This window comes from Plecotus auritus (assembly GCF_963455305.1).
Source record: "Plecotus auritus genome assembly, chromosome: 1".
NCBI lineage: Eukaryota > Metazoa > Chordata > Mammalia > Chiroptera > Vespertilionidae > Plecotus > Plecotus auritus.
This window is the reverse complement of record NC_137770.1, coordinates 11,736,066-11,752,704: the sequence shown is the minus strand read 5'-3', so window position 1 is coordinate 11,752,704 and position 16,639 is coordinate 11,736,066. Positions and strand designations below refer to the sequence as shown.

General features: G+C 38.6%; 1 protein-coding gene across 8 annotated transcripts in view; it reads right to left on the bottom strand.

Moving 5' to 3' along the window:
• UNC79 (unc-79 homolog, NALCN channel complex subunit) overlaps positions 1 to 16,639 on the bottom strand; it is a 218,381-nt gene that overhangs the window by 95,125 nt on the left and 106,617 nt on the right. For all 8 annotated transcript variants that reach the window (XM_080687550.1, XM_080687552.1, XM_080687553.1 and 5 more), the window contains 5 exons: positions 15,158 to 15,379; positions 12,687 to 12,914; positions 6,632 to 6,773; positions 3,501 to 3,580; positions 3,269 to 3,417 (listed from right to left, as the gene is read on the bottom strand). In XM_080687550.1, the coding sequence (XP_080543676.1) occupies positions 3,269 to 3,417; positions 3,501 to 3,580; positions 6,632 to 6,773; positions 12,687 to 12,914; positions 15,158 to 15,379 (821 nt within the window). The remainder of the gene's footprint in view (positions 1 to 3,268; positions 3,418 to 3,500; positions 3,581 to 6,631; positions 6,774 to 12,686; positions 12,915 to 15,157; positions 15,380 to 16,639) is intronic.

Genomic DNA, 16,639 nt, shown 5'->3' with positions numbered 1-16,639 from the left:
TAAAGCCACTTCTTCAAAATAGACTCGCCCAGGCCGTGGTATTTTGTGGAAGAGCCACACTCAAGGGGCCAAAGAGCCGCATGTGGCTCGCGTGCCGCAATTTGCCGACCACAGTTCTAGCAAGAAGCAACTCTTTTTCAATTAAGAACAGCCTCTTCAACTGGCAGAGCTGTCAATCAAGCCCCACCGACCCACCCCTTTTCCTATTGTAAGAGTGAACACAAAACCCATGCTGATCAAAGTACTTCAATGCCGAAAATCGAGTGATTAGTCAAGGGATGGACATATGATGTAATTATGGGAATGCCGGAATCCTTTTCCAGGAATTGATATGGACTCTGGGACAGAAAGATCTCTCTCCTTCTCACAGGAACAGCCTGCTGAGAAGCAGCCAATACAGATGGAATGAGGCTAAGTGATGGTGAGAAAGGGAGAAAGGGAGAGGAGACAGAAAGAGAAAAAAGGAGAGAGAGGGAGAGAGAAATCCCTAGTAACACCTTGTGAGTACTAGGCCTGCCTAAAACCAGACCATTACTGGTCAAAAATGTACCTTAGCAAGTTTAGCTAAGTTCCTATCAATTTCTACCAGAATAATTCTGAAGGTCTATTTTTACTAATCCTATATAATAAAAGCATAGTATGCAAATTGTCCCCTCAACGGGGAGTTCGTCCAGGAGTTCAACCAGGGGGCGGGGCCGGCCAGAAAAGGTAGGGAGGCCCCGGCCAGCAGCCGCTAGGGACTCTACCAGTACAAGAATTTCGTGCACTGGGCCTCTAGTAATATGTAAGTGGTTTCAAGTCTTTTATTCATTTATTTAAAGTATGTCTTTTGTTTGTTTTTGTTGTTTTATTTTGTTGTCTGTTTGGCTCCAGAGTTAATCCAGAATTGAAACTATTTGTGACTTTAAAAAACTCATAATATACCCCTAAAAGATGGGAAGAGTGGCACAGTATCTCCAATTTATGGAGAATGTAAGTCACTAAAGTTGCTGGTATCTCAGAAAACATACTAGACTTACAGGATTTAAAGGAGTAATTTTCAAATGCCATATGCTTCAACTGAATTGTGGATATCAGAAAAATATGGATCTAATCTGAACCCTGTCATTAATTAACTGTGTAACCAAGTGTAAATGAACTTGTCTGAACTTCCACTTCCTCCTAATGCTGCTTGTATTAAATGTTTGACACATAGTAGGTATTCAAAAACCTTACACTACTATTACCGTTGTGAGGCTAAGGATGATGCTTCTTCTCTACAACAACAGGCCCTACGGAGATGCAAAGGAAAAAGAAGGCATAATCTCTGCCCTCATGGAACTTCCATTTCAGTAGAAGGAAGCAAATCGTATATAGCACTAATAGAAAACCATCCCAGTGACAAAAATCCCTGGACTCTTCCAATACCATACTGCTTTCGGGTCCCTACAGCAGCTTTATTTGAAAAATGGAAGCGTGTCTTTTCTCCAGATCCCTTCATTGTCCCTCAGGGTTTTTGAGGGGTAAACCTGGGCTATGTAGCCCAAAGGCTAAGGCAGAGATGCCATGGCATCAATAATCCATTCGCCCCAACTACATCTCCGATAGAGGGGGCTTTAACAACAGAAGTCAGCCCACGTAGTCTCCCCACTCTCCTGCCCAATCCTGACCCTGTCCCTTCACTGCTTCTGCCTGGATTTGCTGCTTGTCTCATCTGTTACGCTGATCCTTTCAAAATTCTATCATTATCTCAGTGCCTATCCAAATGGTATCTACTCCTGAAGCTTCTCTGATCATCCAAAAATGACCTCTCCTACCTATGAACTACACAAAACAGTCACCCATCACACATCCCTGGGATTGACAGTAACTCATATATACATAGGTGACCATGTGTCTTCATTTATCCAAGATCTTAGTCTACTATATATTTATTGTTTTGAGGTTATTATGAAGATCATCCCCTCTTCACTCTCAAGAGTAGACCAATTTGAATAATAAACTATGTGGTCATGCCGAAACCGGTTTGGCTCAGTGGATAGAGCATCGGCCTGCGGACTGAAGGGTCCCGGGTTCGATTCCGGTCAAGGGCATGTACCTTGGTTGCGGGCACATCCCCAGTAGGGGGTGTGCAGGAGGCAGCTGATCGATGTTTCTCTCTCATCGATGTTTCTAACTCTCTATCCCTCTCCCTTCCTCTTTGTAAAAAAGCAATAAAATATATTTAAAAAAAAAGAAAAAAAAAAAAACTATGTGGTCACATTCTGTACACATACTATTCACCCTCTTCAAAACTAAATTGCAAATTCCAAAAATGAATATTATAAGCCCTCAATAATATTTTTGAATGAATAAATGAGCACAATGAATAATGACAAGTAGACCCTCAACTTGGTTTAGTTACCAAGTTAATCTAAACCAACCTTTTCCTTTTTTAATCGCTTCATTCCCTGATATATAAAAATGAGGATAATATTTTTCTAACTTATTTCCAGAAAGATTGTAACAGTTATTTTAAAGTTCTTAAGAAGAAAACCACTATGTAAATCCAGGGCAATATTTTCTTGTTTTTCTCAGAATGCCTGGGCAGTCTTTAAAAAAATACACTATCGAGTAACATGTGGAGAGATTTTAGATGTCTATTAGCAGTTCTATTTCAAGTAAGAAATTAAGTCCTTACTCAATTATACTAGGTAAATATTAACTTAGTACCTGTTGACATTTTTCTAGGTTACACTATATTCTTTTTCTTTAATTTATCTTTATTGTTGGAAGTATTACAGATGTCCCCTTTTATTTCCCCATTGACTCCCTCCACCCTGTACCTGCCCAACCCAGGCCTTCACCACGCTACTGTCTGTGTCCATGGGTTCTGCATATATGCATGTAAGTCCTTTGACTAACCTCTCCCCACCCACCCCCCACCACCGTCTTCCCTCTGAAACTCATCAGTCTGTTTCATGCTTCTATGGCTCTGGATCTATTTTGCTCATCAGTTTATTTTGTTCCCCTAGGGTACACTATATTCTTAAGCCATCTAACAACTGAAAGGCATAAAATAATCTTTATTTTGCCTTTTCTATTTCTATAGTATTTAGCAAGGAAAATTACTATTACTCATATTGACATACTTAATGATCAAACTAAATATAAGTAATAAAAGTAGTTCCCATAGATGATTAGGCTGTCCTGGCTAAGCAAAATAATCCAAATAAATTGGTACATGTTATTCTAAAGACTTACATGTAAGCAAAAAAGCCTAACATATAAACAAAAAAGGAAAACCTACCTTGCAATCAACATATGATCCTGAATGTAGGCTAAAAATTGAGGATGATCTTTTCTAGCAATGTATAAACACTCTCCGTGTAGACAGAGAATCTTCAGGCAATTGAGCATATTAAAAAGAATGTCTGGCTCTTCAAACTTAGCCATTTCCTATGCAAAAAACCACATGGTTACGGAATTATCTAAACAGCAACGCTACCAAACCAAAAATTCAAATATTCCAAAAAATATACCTGGAAAATGGTGTATATTAGTCTCAAAGTTACTGGAAGCTGTTGATAGCTAAACTTTCTTTCAGTATCGTTCTTTACTGCTGTGAGGAAATAATTACACAGAGGTTAGCGTAACTCCTCCTTTCCCCCACCGTTCATGAACTGGTCAAGATCATAAAGCCAAGAGGAGTAAAAACAGATATAGAATATGTACATTTTTAAAGTGTGTAATGTTTTCATTTGCTCTCCAAGTTAGCATATGTCCCTTCTATGATGCAAGTGAAGGAAACCTAGATCGGAATTCTCAGCTTCCCTTTTCCACCTAGTAGTCATCCTGTACTCAGATGTCTTTGGCTCCCTGAAGCAACCTCAACCCAGCCCTATGCCCCTTTGGGCCACTAGTTCTGCTGCTACCTGGAGGGGCCTGAGGCCTGGCTAGGTATGCTTTCCTAATTGAAAGGAAGACAAGCAGGTATTAAATAGAGGTATTCAAGTTGTATTAGCACCTAAGGAAGAATTTATCCCGTGGACAAAGGGAACTTTTGAAAGAAGTTGAATATAGTCAAATCAGAACAACTACTCCTGGCTTTATTTTCTTATGAGCATCTCTAAAATCTCTGCCTCTATGGTAAAGAGTGGCAGGGCATTCTACATGAGGCATGATAGGAAAAAGAATTCACAAGGAGCTAGGTGGAGGGGGGTGGAGGGGTGGGGAGCGGAGGAACGGGAGACATCTGTAATACTGTCAACAATAAAAATTATATATTAAAAAAAGAATTCACAAGTTAACCAGATGTGGAAACTAGTGTAAAATGTTTTCAAATCACTGTTATAAGTTTTGGCAATTCCTAGGATCAGAAACAACGAAGTCAAGCCCTCTTGGCGTCTATACTATATAGTTTATTGGAGATCTTCCATCCTAACGTATTTTAAATACTTACTATCCACACCCGACTCTATTTTGTCTAGTGTAAAAGTTTTAAAAATATTTGTAATAGAAGAGATATCTGACTGACAGAAGAAATAGGCACCAGGCCGCAAAATGCAGAAACAGGAAATCCTCTAAAAGCGGGGAGAAATCACTGAACATGGGGCAGAGGGCCCGTTGGTTCTATGACAGAGGAGCTCAAGACCACTGCCTAGAGGCCACGAAGCAGAAGCAGGACTGGGGCACTGAGCAGCGGGGGAGGCTGGTCTGGGAAGAAAATTAATGGAGACCTCCCGGAGGAGACCATTTATCACTGCGTCCTGCAAGACAGCAGAGAGTAAAAGAAGGGAAGTGGGCCAGAAGCTGTGATGGGAGCCTGAATACGTGCTTGGAGAAGACAAATACACCAAATGTTTAAACAAGTGGAGGTTAGAACAATTGAGCAAGGAAAAGAGTCATTTATAAAAATAAATGGCTTAATTTTAAGCATTGTTCAAATAAAATGTTACATATAAATAAATAAAAGTGGCAGCTAATTGATTTTGTGTGCTATCTTAGGTTTGAAAAATATGTTTGCATATAAAGAGTCCAGGTTACTGGATCATAAGTAAAATCTCTGCTCTCTTTAGACAATAACACAGGCTGGGCCCAGGTCTCAGCAAGTATAGTTAATTCTAAGTAAACCAGATTCTAGCCTCCACCCTGCCACTAAATATTAGTTTTACAATATTTGGGTATGCAATTCCCAAACCCCCACCCCAAGATACCCACAATTGGGGGAGGGAGGTCAGAGCTCATTAATTTTGTTTGTGTTTCAACTCCGCGGATGATCCAAGTTCTCCATTACCGTCTGGGCAGCATGAGAAGCATAAAGTAGAAATGAGTAATACGAGCTACATGAAAATAGCAAGTTGTTTAACTCATCCACAATGTATTTTCCTCATCTGTAACGTGAGAAGGCTGAACAAGAATCAGCAAGTTTCAAATTTCTTTTCTACAGAATACTTTGTTCAAAGGACGTTTTACCTAGAACTCCACTATAGGAAATGGAGCAACAGTGCAGTCAGGTTGAAGCAAGGTGGGCAGCCTGAGTCTTGATCATTGACCCACATCTTCCTACCATTAGCCACCCCACATAAGGAAGGTCCAAAGGAAACCACAGAGAGCCTGTACAACTCCAAGTACACGATGAAAACCAATGAAGTAGGTCATCTCAGGTGTTCCTCCAAATTCTAAGTGCCAATGGTTCTAAATAATGTGAGCCAGGATAGCCATACTCAACTGACCATTTATACAATCCATGCAGAAGCAGTCAATTCCAACCAAGCATGCTGTGGTAATGATATCATTACCCTGATCTGAATATGACACCCCAGGACCTACAATGAACCCCACACAATAGTCACATAACAATATTTGCTGTTCACTGAGGGACTAATACAAAGCCCATGCTTCTGGGGGTGGGTCTCCCAGGGGCCAGCCAGATAGCTTAATAGTTCAGGATAATGGAAATAGGAAGATTAAAAACTACTTGGATTTATTCCCAGAATGCCATAGCACAGACTAAAAGCCAGGCTTTCCGAGAGGCACCTGGGGTTACATCCTAATTTCCTGAAACTCCTTCAGCATGTGAGGAGCTAGAGTATGATTCCGGGCCTTCCTGCCATCCTGCTGTCCCCAGTTAGCCCATATTGAGCCTTTGAGCAACTGGCAACAGACCATCCTCCCTCCCAGCTCCGAGCAAGCCAATCAGCCCTAGAGCACAAATTGCTCAGGTGTGAGCCTGTCCAGAGTCCTGGTCATACTCTGGGGGCACAGGAGCCAAATTCCAACGCCTCTGTCCCAGCACACTCTGCTCTGGCCAAATGCCCTGAGTGGCTGTGGAGAGTGTCAGCACCCTCCATTCAGCCTCGCACCTTGGTTCACAGCTACTTCTGCACAGAGAACACAATACGCCATAAGTAGGAAGGTGGTGTTTTTTACACTAAAACAGGGGGGTTTTGTCAATAACAAGCACCTGCTGCCAGAAAGATGCTCAGTGACCTCTGACCCACTAGAAACACATCCTGGATCTGTTCCCTTCATGATCTGGGGGAATGATTCATTTGCACAAGTCTATATTAAGGAAGCCAAGTCTGAACTTGTGCAAGTCAATGGTAACCTAAGCAACCAGGGTTCTGAACGTTGGGCCTGTGCAAACTTGGGTGTGCCTGAGTTCACCTACCAGCATGTTCCGTGGGCTCGGTGTGATTCCCTGGGTTCTCCCCACGCTTGCTGGCTGGATTCTCCTCCTCCTCACCTTCAGGGCCTATGGTAAACTCAGGTCTGGAAGAAAGGAGGCTATCCTCAAGGCTGTCTGTGGGCTCCTGGAACAAATATGACAAGCAGCCAGATGAGCAGCCCATTGGGATGTAACGAAGGTTCTGCAACAGAGACCAGTTGTGTGCCTGCTGTGGCCCAGCCTGTGCTGAGCCCTGGGGGACAGAGGCACCTGCCTCACAGGAGGCTTGAGCTTATTTCCTTAATGGTTCATGGAAATTTAGATGAGGTGTTAGTGAAATATTTTCACTCCCTTGAAATAATATGGGAAATATCAAAAACATTTTTAAATCTTCTTAGGCCTGCTTTCCCATCTCTGCTTTAATCCCTGTGAGTGTGCCCTACTCACCAAGAGATGCCAATCCATGTACATTTTGTTCAATAACTACTTAATTAGCAGGGAATAAGGGGTTCGCATCAACATTTAAAATAGAAATATCGATTGTCTAGAGAAATCAAAATTTTAGGAATAAGAAATAGCTATAATATATATGTTAAAGAGAACTAGGTATGGCAAGCCAAGTATCCATCAACAGATGAACAAATAGACAAAATGTGATATATACATACAATGGTGCCGGAAGCCAATTCCAGCATGTCATAATTACAAGAGTTTCATCTAAAGGTTGATGAAACTTGGGGACTCAACAAGGGCTGAGTCACAAATGTAATCACCTGTTGGAATGGCTGAAAGGCACTTCCCCCAAACCTAAATAGGATGATTGTTTGCTGCCAGACAGCACATGGCATCTTAATCTACATGTTATTGCCTCCTACTGGCCAAACACCTGAACAGCTGTAGGCTATTCCCCAATGTGACAATGCTTCTGTACCCTACGCTTTGAAGTATATTATCTCCACCTTGCCTTGGGACAAATTGTGCTAATAAAAAGCAAGGGTCCTGAGACAAGGAAAACTTTAGCTCCTTTAGCTGAAGCTTCTCTGACCCCACAATGCCTTTCAAAATTATCTTTTAGTAAGATATGTACACATATAATACCTTAATAAAAATTTGAAAAAAAAATTATCTTTTATCTTTGGACTCTTACTTAATCTACACACAGCCTTTCTCCAGATTGCTGAACCCTTTGTAATGCTGGAACAAGAACCCCGGCATTAATGGCGCCCAACATGGGGCTTCCTGAACGCTTGCAGCACCAACATTAATGGAGCCCAAAATATGGACAATTTGGAGAAAGAAGGATTCACCTGAGCAGAAACAACACTAGCGATGGTGGTAAGATTAACTGTGCATAGAGCCCATGTCAGCTTCGGAAACCCGCAGATCCCCAAGTGCTTGGGAGATACTTTGTGGTTAAGTCAGATTATAATGGGGAAAAATTTGGTTAGAAGGCAAAATTATAAAGAAATTGGAATATCAAAAGGTACTTTTTTAAAATCAGGCTGAAAAAAGAGTGCCGTAGTCATCATTAATGTGGTTTCTTGTTCAAATCATAAAATACCTAATTTGTTTTGAGAATCTAAAATCTGTAATAAGAAATAAAACCCCGCTGCCGAATCCACCTCTGGTGCAGAGAGATTCAAAGGTGGCTGGAGAGGGCAGAGCTATCAGCTCTCCTGCAAAAAGACTACTTAAAGCTTTGTTTAAAAATTATAGAAGAACTCGATGGGAAATGCAAAATTTGGCTAAGGTCACCTTGGGTGCTAGTAATTACTTTGGAAAGTGAAATAGGAAAAAAATTTAAAATCTCTCTTTATCTGTTAAGCATACCTTTAAACGCATCCAGGTCTGTTACTGACTCTTCCCCCAAAGCAAGCAGGAGGTGGGGGAAAGGAGACATGTGGATATCCAATATGGACACCCACTCTCCCAGTATGCTAATTTAAAGTCTCCTTCTCACCATAAAAAAATTTAGAAATGCGTCTGGGATTTCTGTACTCATAAAGAGAGAAGCTAACTTAAAACAAATGTGTGCAACTGTCCGATTTTTGGACATTTAGATAGGGTTTTTAAGCTTGACTCTCTGCGGTGGCACAGAATAAAACCCCAAGACTGGTTTTTTCCTCAGAAAGATGGTGGATTTGACCCAGGGAAAAAATACAGGCTAGGTTCAAGCAACAAGATTGGTATTTCCATAATAAAGAAACGCTAATAAACTGCATTCAAAAGTTAAATTTAAGACCATCAAGAAAATCAGTAAAACTGTCTCTGTTATAGAATTTATCCAAAGTAAATGCCTTAAAATAATTAGAATTGGATTTGAATCTCAAAAAAAATTGTTGAAAAATATGTCATAAAGATCTAAGTAGCCCAGGTAAAAGCTAGCTGTGCCTTCTAATAGAGAAAGGGGCTCGTTGCCCTTCCCCCAGCAGAACAAGCAGGTAGGCCAAGGTTTCCCCGCCAGCAGCATCTTTAAGGAATGTGACAATTTTGCATTTGAATACCTACAAGTTTGCTTCTTGACTTCCCCGGGCAGAAAAAAAATATGGTCAGTTTAAAGTCAATCAGCTAGGCCAGTGGTCAGCAAACTGCGGCTCACGAGCCACATGTGGCTCTTTGGTCCCTTGAGTGTGGCTCTTCCACAAAATACCATGGCCTGGGGGAGTCTATTTTGAAGAAGTGGCGTTAGAAGAAGTTTAAGTTTAAAAAATTTGGCTCACAAAAGAAATTTCAATCGTTGTACTGTTGATATTGGCTCTGTTGACTAATGAGTTTGCCGACCACTGGGCTAGGCCCTTGCTGAACCTGTTTTGCCATCCAGAAAAGGGTTTGGCAGCTTAAAATTTTGTAAGTTTGCTTAATTATATAAATAATAAAATTTATTAAATATCTAGGTATTTTGAAATGACATAATACTGAAATATTAATCTAAATTTGCCTCATGAAAAATCTAGAGGGCAGAATTGAATCTATTAATTGATTATGACTTGTATTTTTGAAATTTATTCTCAAAAATATAAGTGTTACTAATCAAGAAATGCTAAATATTTGACTTGCCAGCTCTAAAAGTTTAACATTCAAATTAATTTGGGAGAAATTATATAGTTGTGGTAACTAAATGCCTAAAGTATAGAAACTTATTTTTGAGAAAATAAAATGATTTTTGTGTTTTCCCTGAAATAATTAGGAATTCAAAATATGTTGTTTATTAGTCTAAGTAAAAAAGAGGATTAATTCTGTGATCCCAAACAAAATTTTTAATACTAAAACCATTTTAAATTTAATTGATATCTTAAGATAATTATAAAAAGTATATAATCTTTAAATCAAATATATGTATATATATTTGATCGTTTTTCCAAGTTAAATTTGAAGGCTATAACCAAAGGATGATTCTTGGAAAACTCCAAGGGCCTGGAGTAATTCAAGGAATTTGTACTCTCTTCTTAAAGGAAATATTTTGAATTTAACCAATTTAATATACTTGAAATCACACGGAAAACTTTATCAAATAAAAATTAATCAATATATTTTACTTATATACATATATTTTAAATATTATGAAGCTTTTGGCCTCTAAGGAATAACTAAATATTTCTTAAAATCCAACAGCAGAATTTTAGGATGGAATTTTGATAACAAAAGCCTCTAGCTGCCTGCGTTTTTAAACAGGCTGGAGGTGGGGCAGCATTTGTGCCTTGTGAATCAGATGTAAAAGTTTACTAAATTTACTTGCTTTGCTTTTTTAATAAAGATACCTACTTAAATTACTTAATAAATTAGCTTTTTAAATTATAATCAAGGTATCATATAAATTAAGTTACATAAGAAGCCAATATTTTTGTATGCAATTTGATTAAGTCTTCTAAAAAAGTTACCGAGACCTCCCATAATCCCTCTGTATATGCAAATAAGCCAAAGGGGATACTCTTTAAAAATAAAATCCTAAGCTTAATAAAAAGGAGAAATTTTAAAATTTTGGTGAAAATCAACAGATGAACAGATAGACAAAATGTGATATATACATACAATGGAATATTACTTTGCCTTGAAAAAGGAAGGAAATTCTGACACATGCTATAACATGGATGAACTTTTTAGATGTTACGGTAAGCCAATTACAAAAAGGACAAATACTGTATGATTCCATCTATATGCAGTATCTACAGTAGTCAAACTCATGGAAAGAGGAAATAGAATGGTGGTTTCCGGGGGCTAAGGGAAAGGGGAGCAGGGAGTAACTGTTCACTGAGTATAGAGTTTCAGTTTTGCAAGATGAAAAAGTTCTAGAGATTGATTGTACAACAATGTGAATATATGTATGTATGTATACATATATATGTGAATATACTTAACAATATATACTTAACAATGTGAATTTACTTAAATATATATATAAAACAAAGTGCATATACTTAACACTATGTCTGAATATGACTGCATTATATCCCACTCCTGCCCCAAAACTCACTTCTCCTACTACAGTGACCATTTTCTGTAAATGGCAACATTTTTACCTCCAAAGCAAGAAAACACAGCTTTGTTCTCAACTTTTCCATTCCTAAATGCCAAGTGAACAAGTGCTGTTGCTCCTTTCCCTGAGAAGTCTGTCAGGCCTACCCCTTCCCTTCATCCCACCACCGCTTTCATTCGGGCCCCCCAGCTTTCTTCCGTGAGTGGCCACATTAACCTTCTGATAGAGCCCTGCCCCAATGTCCAAATCCTCCAGTCTCTCTCCCCCACTGACAGGATGAAGTTCTCAAATCCATCCAAGTGTATCATCACCTGATTAGAATTCTTTGGCACATCCCCACTGTCACCAAGACAAAATCCAAACTTCTTAGTTTGGCAAACAAAGCCCTCAATAAATCTGAGTAAAAACTGAGTCTTTCCTGAACTCCACTTTCATGACTCTGCCACCCTCCTCACTGCTCTAATACAGAACTACTTGCAGTTTCCTGAGTGTATCATTCCCTACTGTCCTCTACACCATTTAAACAGCGGGTTTTCTGGGTCTCAAAAGTCCTGCTCCCCTGCCGCTTTCGTTTCATTAATTCCACTCCTCCTTCAGTAAAGCTCAGGAACCACCTCCTCCGGGAGACCTTGAGGGTCCCTATTACTCCTCTAAGGTAGATTTGTTGTTCCTTCTTTGCACTCCCATAGCCACCTTGTTCATACCTCTCTCAGGATGCTCATCACTCTGTCTTCTGGTTTTTCATTTATTTAACCATCTTCCTGATTAGACTCTAAGCTTTTGATTTTAATTTGTTTTCCCATCATCTACTACTGTGACTGCTTTATACTAAGTACCCAATGACTATGTTAAAAGACCAAACTACAGGGATGTTATTTTGCGACAGGTAGGACTAACGAGTTCGGTGAGCTTAAAGGTACTTAAAAACTGAAGAACATTTTACTGAATGTATACTATACCTCAAAAAATACTTTTAAGTCGCTTTATACCTAGACAAACATTAGGGGAAAGGAAGAAAAAGAGAAGATGGCAAATAATCCTAGCTATGATGGTATGAGGCTATTTTGATGATGTGTGTGACTTAGATGGAAAATAAGCTAAACAGGAAATAACTAACGCATGGAGTAGCTAAATTAAAATTGTATTGGCTGTTGATGAAGTCAGTAAGTTTTACAAACTGCAGTAACCTAGGAATTCTTGCTGTCCATAGCCAATCTACCTTCTCAATATTAGATATGTATATTTTGTAGTATTCACTGTTATCTAAATTTTATAATATGACTTTCTGATCAACGTTATTTCAAGAATACCAGTAATGCTTTGTATTTGTGAAAACTGTGTGAATGTGTGTGCTACAAACCCTAACTTAAGGCTCAAGATTTCTAACCCAAGAGTTCTATATAATGTAGCACCATCTCATATTCCAGGAGCCTGACTTGGTGGAAGGAAAGCTTTTTTTTAACACAGTCTGACATATAACCCAGCATGGAGCATAGCTAACCGTGGAGAAAGACCCCATATTATACCACTACTGCATCCTTATTACACTTAGACAGAGGCCGCCTCACTTCTTCAACCGCTTACCACCAGCCGGCTTTCTTCTTTAGGAGCCAGTCTCCCCAGGAGTTCACAAGCCAGCTGATAGCAGAGAATGCTAGCCTGACACAAGTTACACTCAATTGCTTTTTCGTCCTTCTGGCAGGTGTGGGAGCCCCCCCAGGGGGCTTGGAAGACATTGTTTATAATGGAAATTATGTCTTTTGATATGCTGTGCTCTAAACCCATCGTGATCCCATCATCTTGTAACTCCATCTGAAAGACATCAACAACAAAAAAAGGCAAAAAAAAAAAAAAAGAAGAAGAAGAAGAAGAAGGAGTTTGGTCCTTTTGTCCACTATTGCATTGACACACTAATGGGGGAAACTTTTCATTAACTGACAATATTAAATTATTTAAAGATGCTAAGACTTATAGACCATGAATATACACTGATTTCCATGGATTCTTCTTAAAAGACTATATACATAAGACAAAGTAATGAGAATTGTTTTTTAAATCATGTAGAATATTTAAAGGGAGTTGTTTCTTAAAACGTATCACTCTCTGAGGTTTTACACATTTAAAAAATGCTGCTCCTTACCTAGTGTCCAGATTTTGGTTTCTAAATACCATTATCCACTAAAAAGAACCAGGGATCCTTGGAGAAATGGCTGGTTTCAGGGGTGGGGCAAAGAAAATATAAAATGAGCCTGGAATGTCTTGTCATGCCAGAAATTAAGGAAGTGTTCAAAGAATGATGGACCATGTCAAAAGAACACAGGAACTGGCTTAAAGGGACTCCCACTAGCCAAATATGGGATGACACAAGCATCAAAATAAAAGTTAACCCACTGAAACAAATTCTAACCCACTGAATAAAATGAGAATCCATGAGTACATGAGGATATCTATATATATAAAAGCCTAAGTGACCTTTATGACTGGTCACTATGATGTGCACTGACCACCAGGGGGCAGACGCTCAACGCAGGAGCTGCTACCTGGTGGTCAGTGCACTTCCACAGCCAACCTCCTGGCCGGCCCCAATGGGCCCCAATCACTGGCCAGGCCGAGGGACCCCACCCGTCCACGAATTCATGCACTGGGCCTCTAGTAAGTAGATAAACAAATAAATATATAAATGGGAGAGAAGAGAAAACTGTTCCTTCCGTGGAATGCCAACTAATAAATTTTTTGAAATGATGGAATCAGAAAATTATTATTTGATAACCCTCATAGTAATAACTAATTCAGCCATGAATCATCCATGGATGCTAAACTAGCAGGTAAAAGTCTGATGAGAAACAGGAAATCTCATAGTCTTAAAGTATCTCTCTATAAGCTACTTATTAATTACAAAGGAAAATGATGACTTTATAGTAGGGAAATCTGCAAAATTCACCTTAACCAAGTTATCGCCACCAATAAGGGGACATTATCGTATCATGTGCTTTCTGATCTGATGCACTAAAATGAACACAATATCACATCTGTGGCATTAATGCCAAAAAACGCTCAACCCAAATCGATTCATAAGGAAACATGAGACTCAAATTGATGGGCATTCTACAAAATAACTGGACTTTTTTTTAAAATGTCGAGAACATAAAAGATAAACAAAGACTGAAGAAGTATTCTGGATTAAAACTAATGAGGCAGGAGAAATAACTGCAATAAGTGATGCTGGATTGTGTTCTCAATCAAAAATAATTTTTTTGTCATAAAGATGATTGTTATATCAATTTTAAAAAATAAATTATTTCTGTACGTTACATAATAGTATTATAATAAATTAATTTCCTGAATTGATAAATGTACTTGGTTATGGAAGAAAATGTCCTTATTTTTTTTAGAGAATACATTCTGAAATTTTAAAGATAAAGGAACATCATGCTTGCAGCTTACTCTCAAATGGTTCATTAAATTTTCATACCAACATATACAGAATAAGATAAAAAGAAAGAATAAAATGTGCTAAATGTTAACATCTGAAAAACTTAGGGGAGAAGTATTTGGGAATTCTTTGTATTGTTCTTGCAACTTTTCTGCAAGTCTAAAATTATTTCAAAATTAAAAGTCAAGAAGAAATGTTCCTCTGACCAAACCTCTTAAACTTCTCTTTTAAAATTACCTTCAAAAATCAATTTATAAAATATATTAAACTCAGCCCATCACTATAGAGTTGTACCTTGCTCTTCCCAACAATTGCATTATCCAATATGTTCACCAAATGTGTTCAAAAGAATCAATTCTAATGAAGCTAGTATGTTTCTAAAATTCATATCCATTCTCATACGTCAATATCATTGTAGATATTTATACAAAAATAAATATTTATGCATATTTATTTTTTCAGGCTCTTTAGGAAATTCCCAAAGGAGTTTGAAAAATGTCTTGAGTAATGCTGCATCATTTCAGTAAGTGTGAAGATGTCCAACACACACCAAAAAAATCACTATACAAATGCTCTCCTCATCCTTCACCTCTGAACTAAAGGAAGCTCATGCTTCAGCTACCTGCTTCAGGAGAAGATCAAACATGAGGATGAAACAATTTAGATTCATTTCATCATCTTCACAATCAAAGTCAATAGTCCTTCCTCCTGGGTGTCCAAAATTCTTGAAAGGGCTACGAAAAGGACTACGCATAGGACTCCGAAATGGACTCTGAAAAGGACTATGAAATGGACTCAGCATGTTGTGCTGAACTCGTCGACCAGGATCAGAGGCAACACTCACCTAGAAGAAAGAACATCAACATACATAAGTGAACTTGCAGGGGCTCAAATGGTTGTATAAAATATCGGAAGGTATTTCCAGCTGTTACACTGATTTCCTTTCTTAGCCAATAGCATTAGTACCTCCAAATACTATAAATCTTCTCAAAATATAAATATAAGAAATAAAATTATCCAAACTTTCTGTCAGGTGAATAAAACATCAGCATTCTAAAGAATGAAGGCAGCTGTCTTTGTCATTATATCTTTCATCCCATCAAACATTTCTAATTAAACTAAATTGTCTGCATCTAGCTAAAACCATAACCTACAAAAAAAATGAGAACTTAACAAAAGTAAAAAATTGCAAGATCAATTTTAGAAATATAAGCACAGAATGTCAGATTGACAAGACTGTTTAAAGACAAATGGCCTCTGGATATTATAATTACTAAACTATCCTGGGAAAACAATATAAGTCAAATCTGTTTACTGGTTATTCTCCATGTGCCAACACAACCCACCCAGGCTCTCATTGCCCTGATCTTCCCTGCACCTCAGCCCAAGAATGCCAAGGACTGAGTCATTCCTGGCTCTCTTTCTGGCTGGCTTCCAGTTGTGTTAAGTCAATGGGAGGTGCCAGCAGAAGACCTGAAGCTTAAGGAGAAATAGGTAGGACTATTTCTCCCACCCTTTGCCTGCTCTGATGCTACATCTCTGGCAGTCTCTTCATCATCCTATAGCTCCTCTAGCCAGCCCTCCCCTTATCATTTCAGCTCCCAAAGGGCTTCAGGAACTATTTTCCCTTGTTCTTTCAGCCCTAGAGGAATAATGGTTTCCTACTGAACTGTGGGTTCACCAAAGCTCACCAACCCTTATTGCTCCCTTAACCTTTCCCATAACTCTATAGGTAGGGTTTCCATGAAAGTCCCTTCATCTGAACCAGCGGGGATAAATTCTATAGCAGGACCCTCACTGACATGACATGCCTGTACGTCACTTTCAAATCATATTTTCTCCCTTAAAGATTTCTCTAATAACAAACAAGCTCCTTGAACACCATATTTTAAAAAAAGAAGATGAGTACCCCATAAAGGATCAGAATACCTGGATATTGATAGGGTTATCTATGGCAAATCACTTCAGTTCACTTAACCTCAGGTTAAGTAGCTGTAAAATGAAAATAATGAGCTCTTCCTCAACTAGTTCACACTTCTGTGATGTCATTAATTGTTAATAAAGTGCTAATGAAGTAATATAATATTAAAGGTTACAGAAGGAA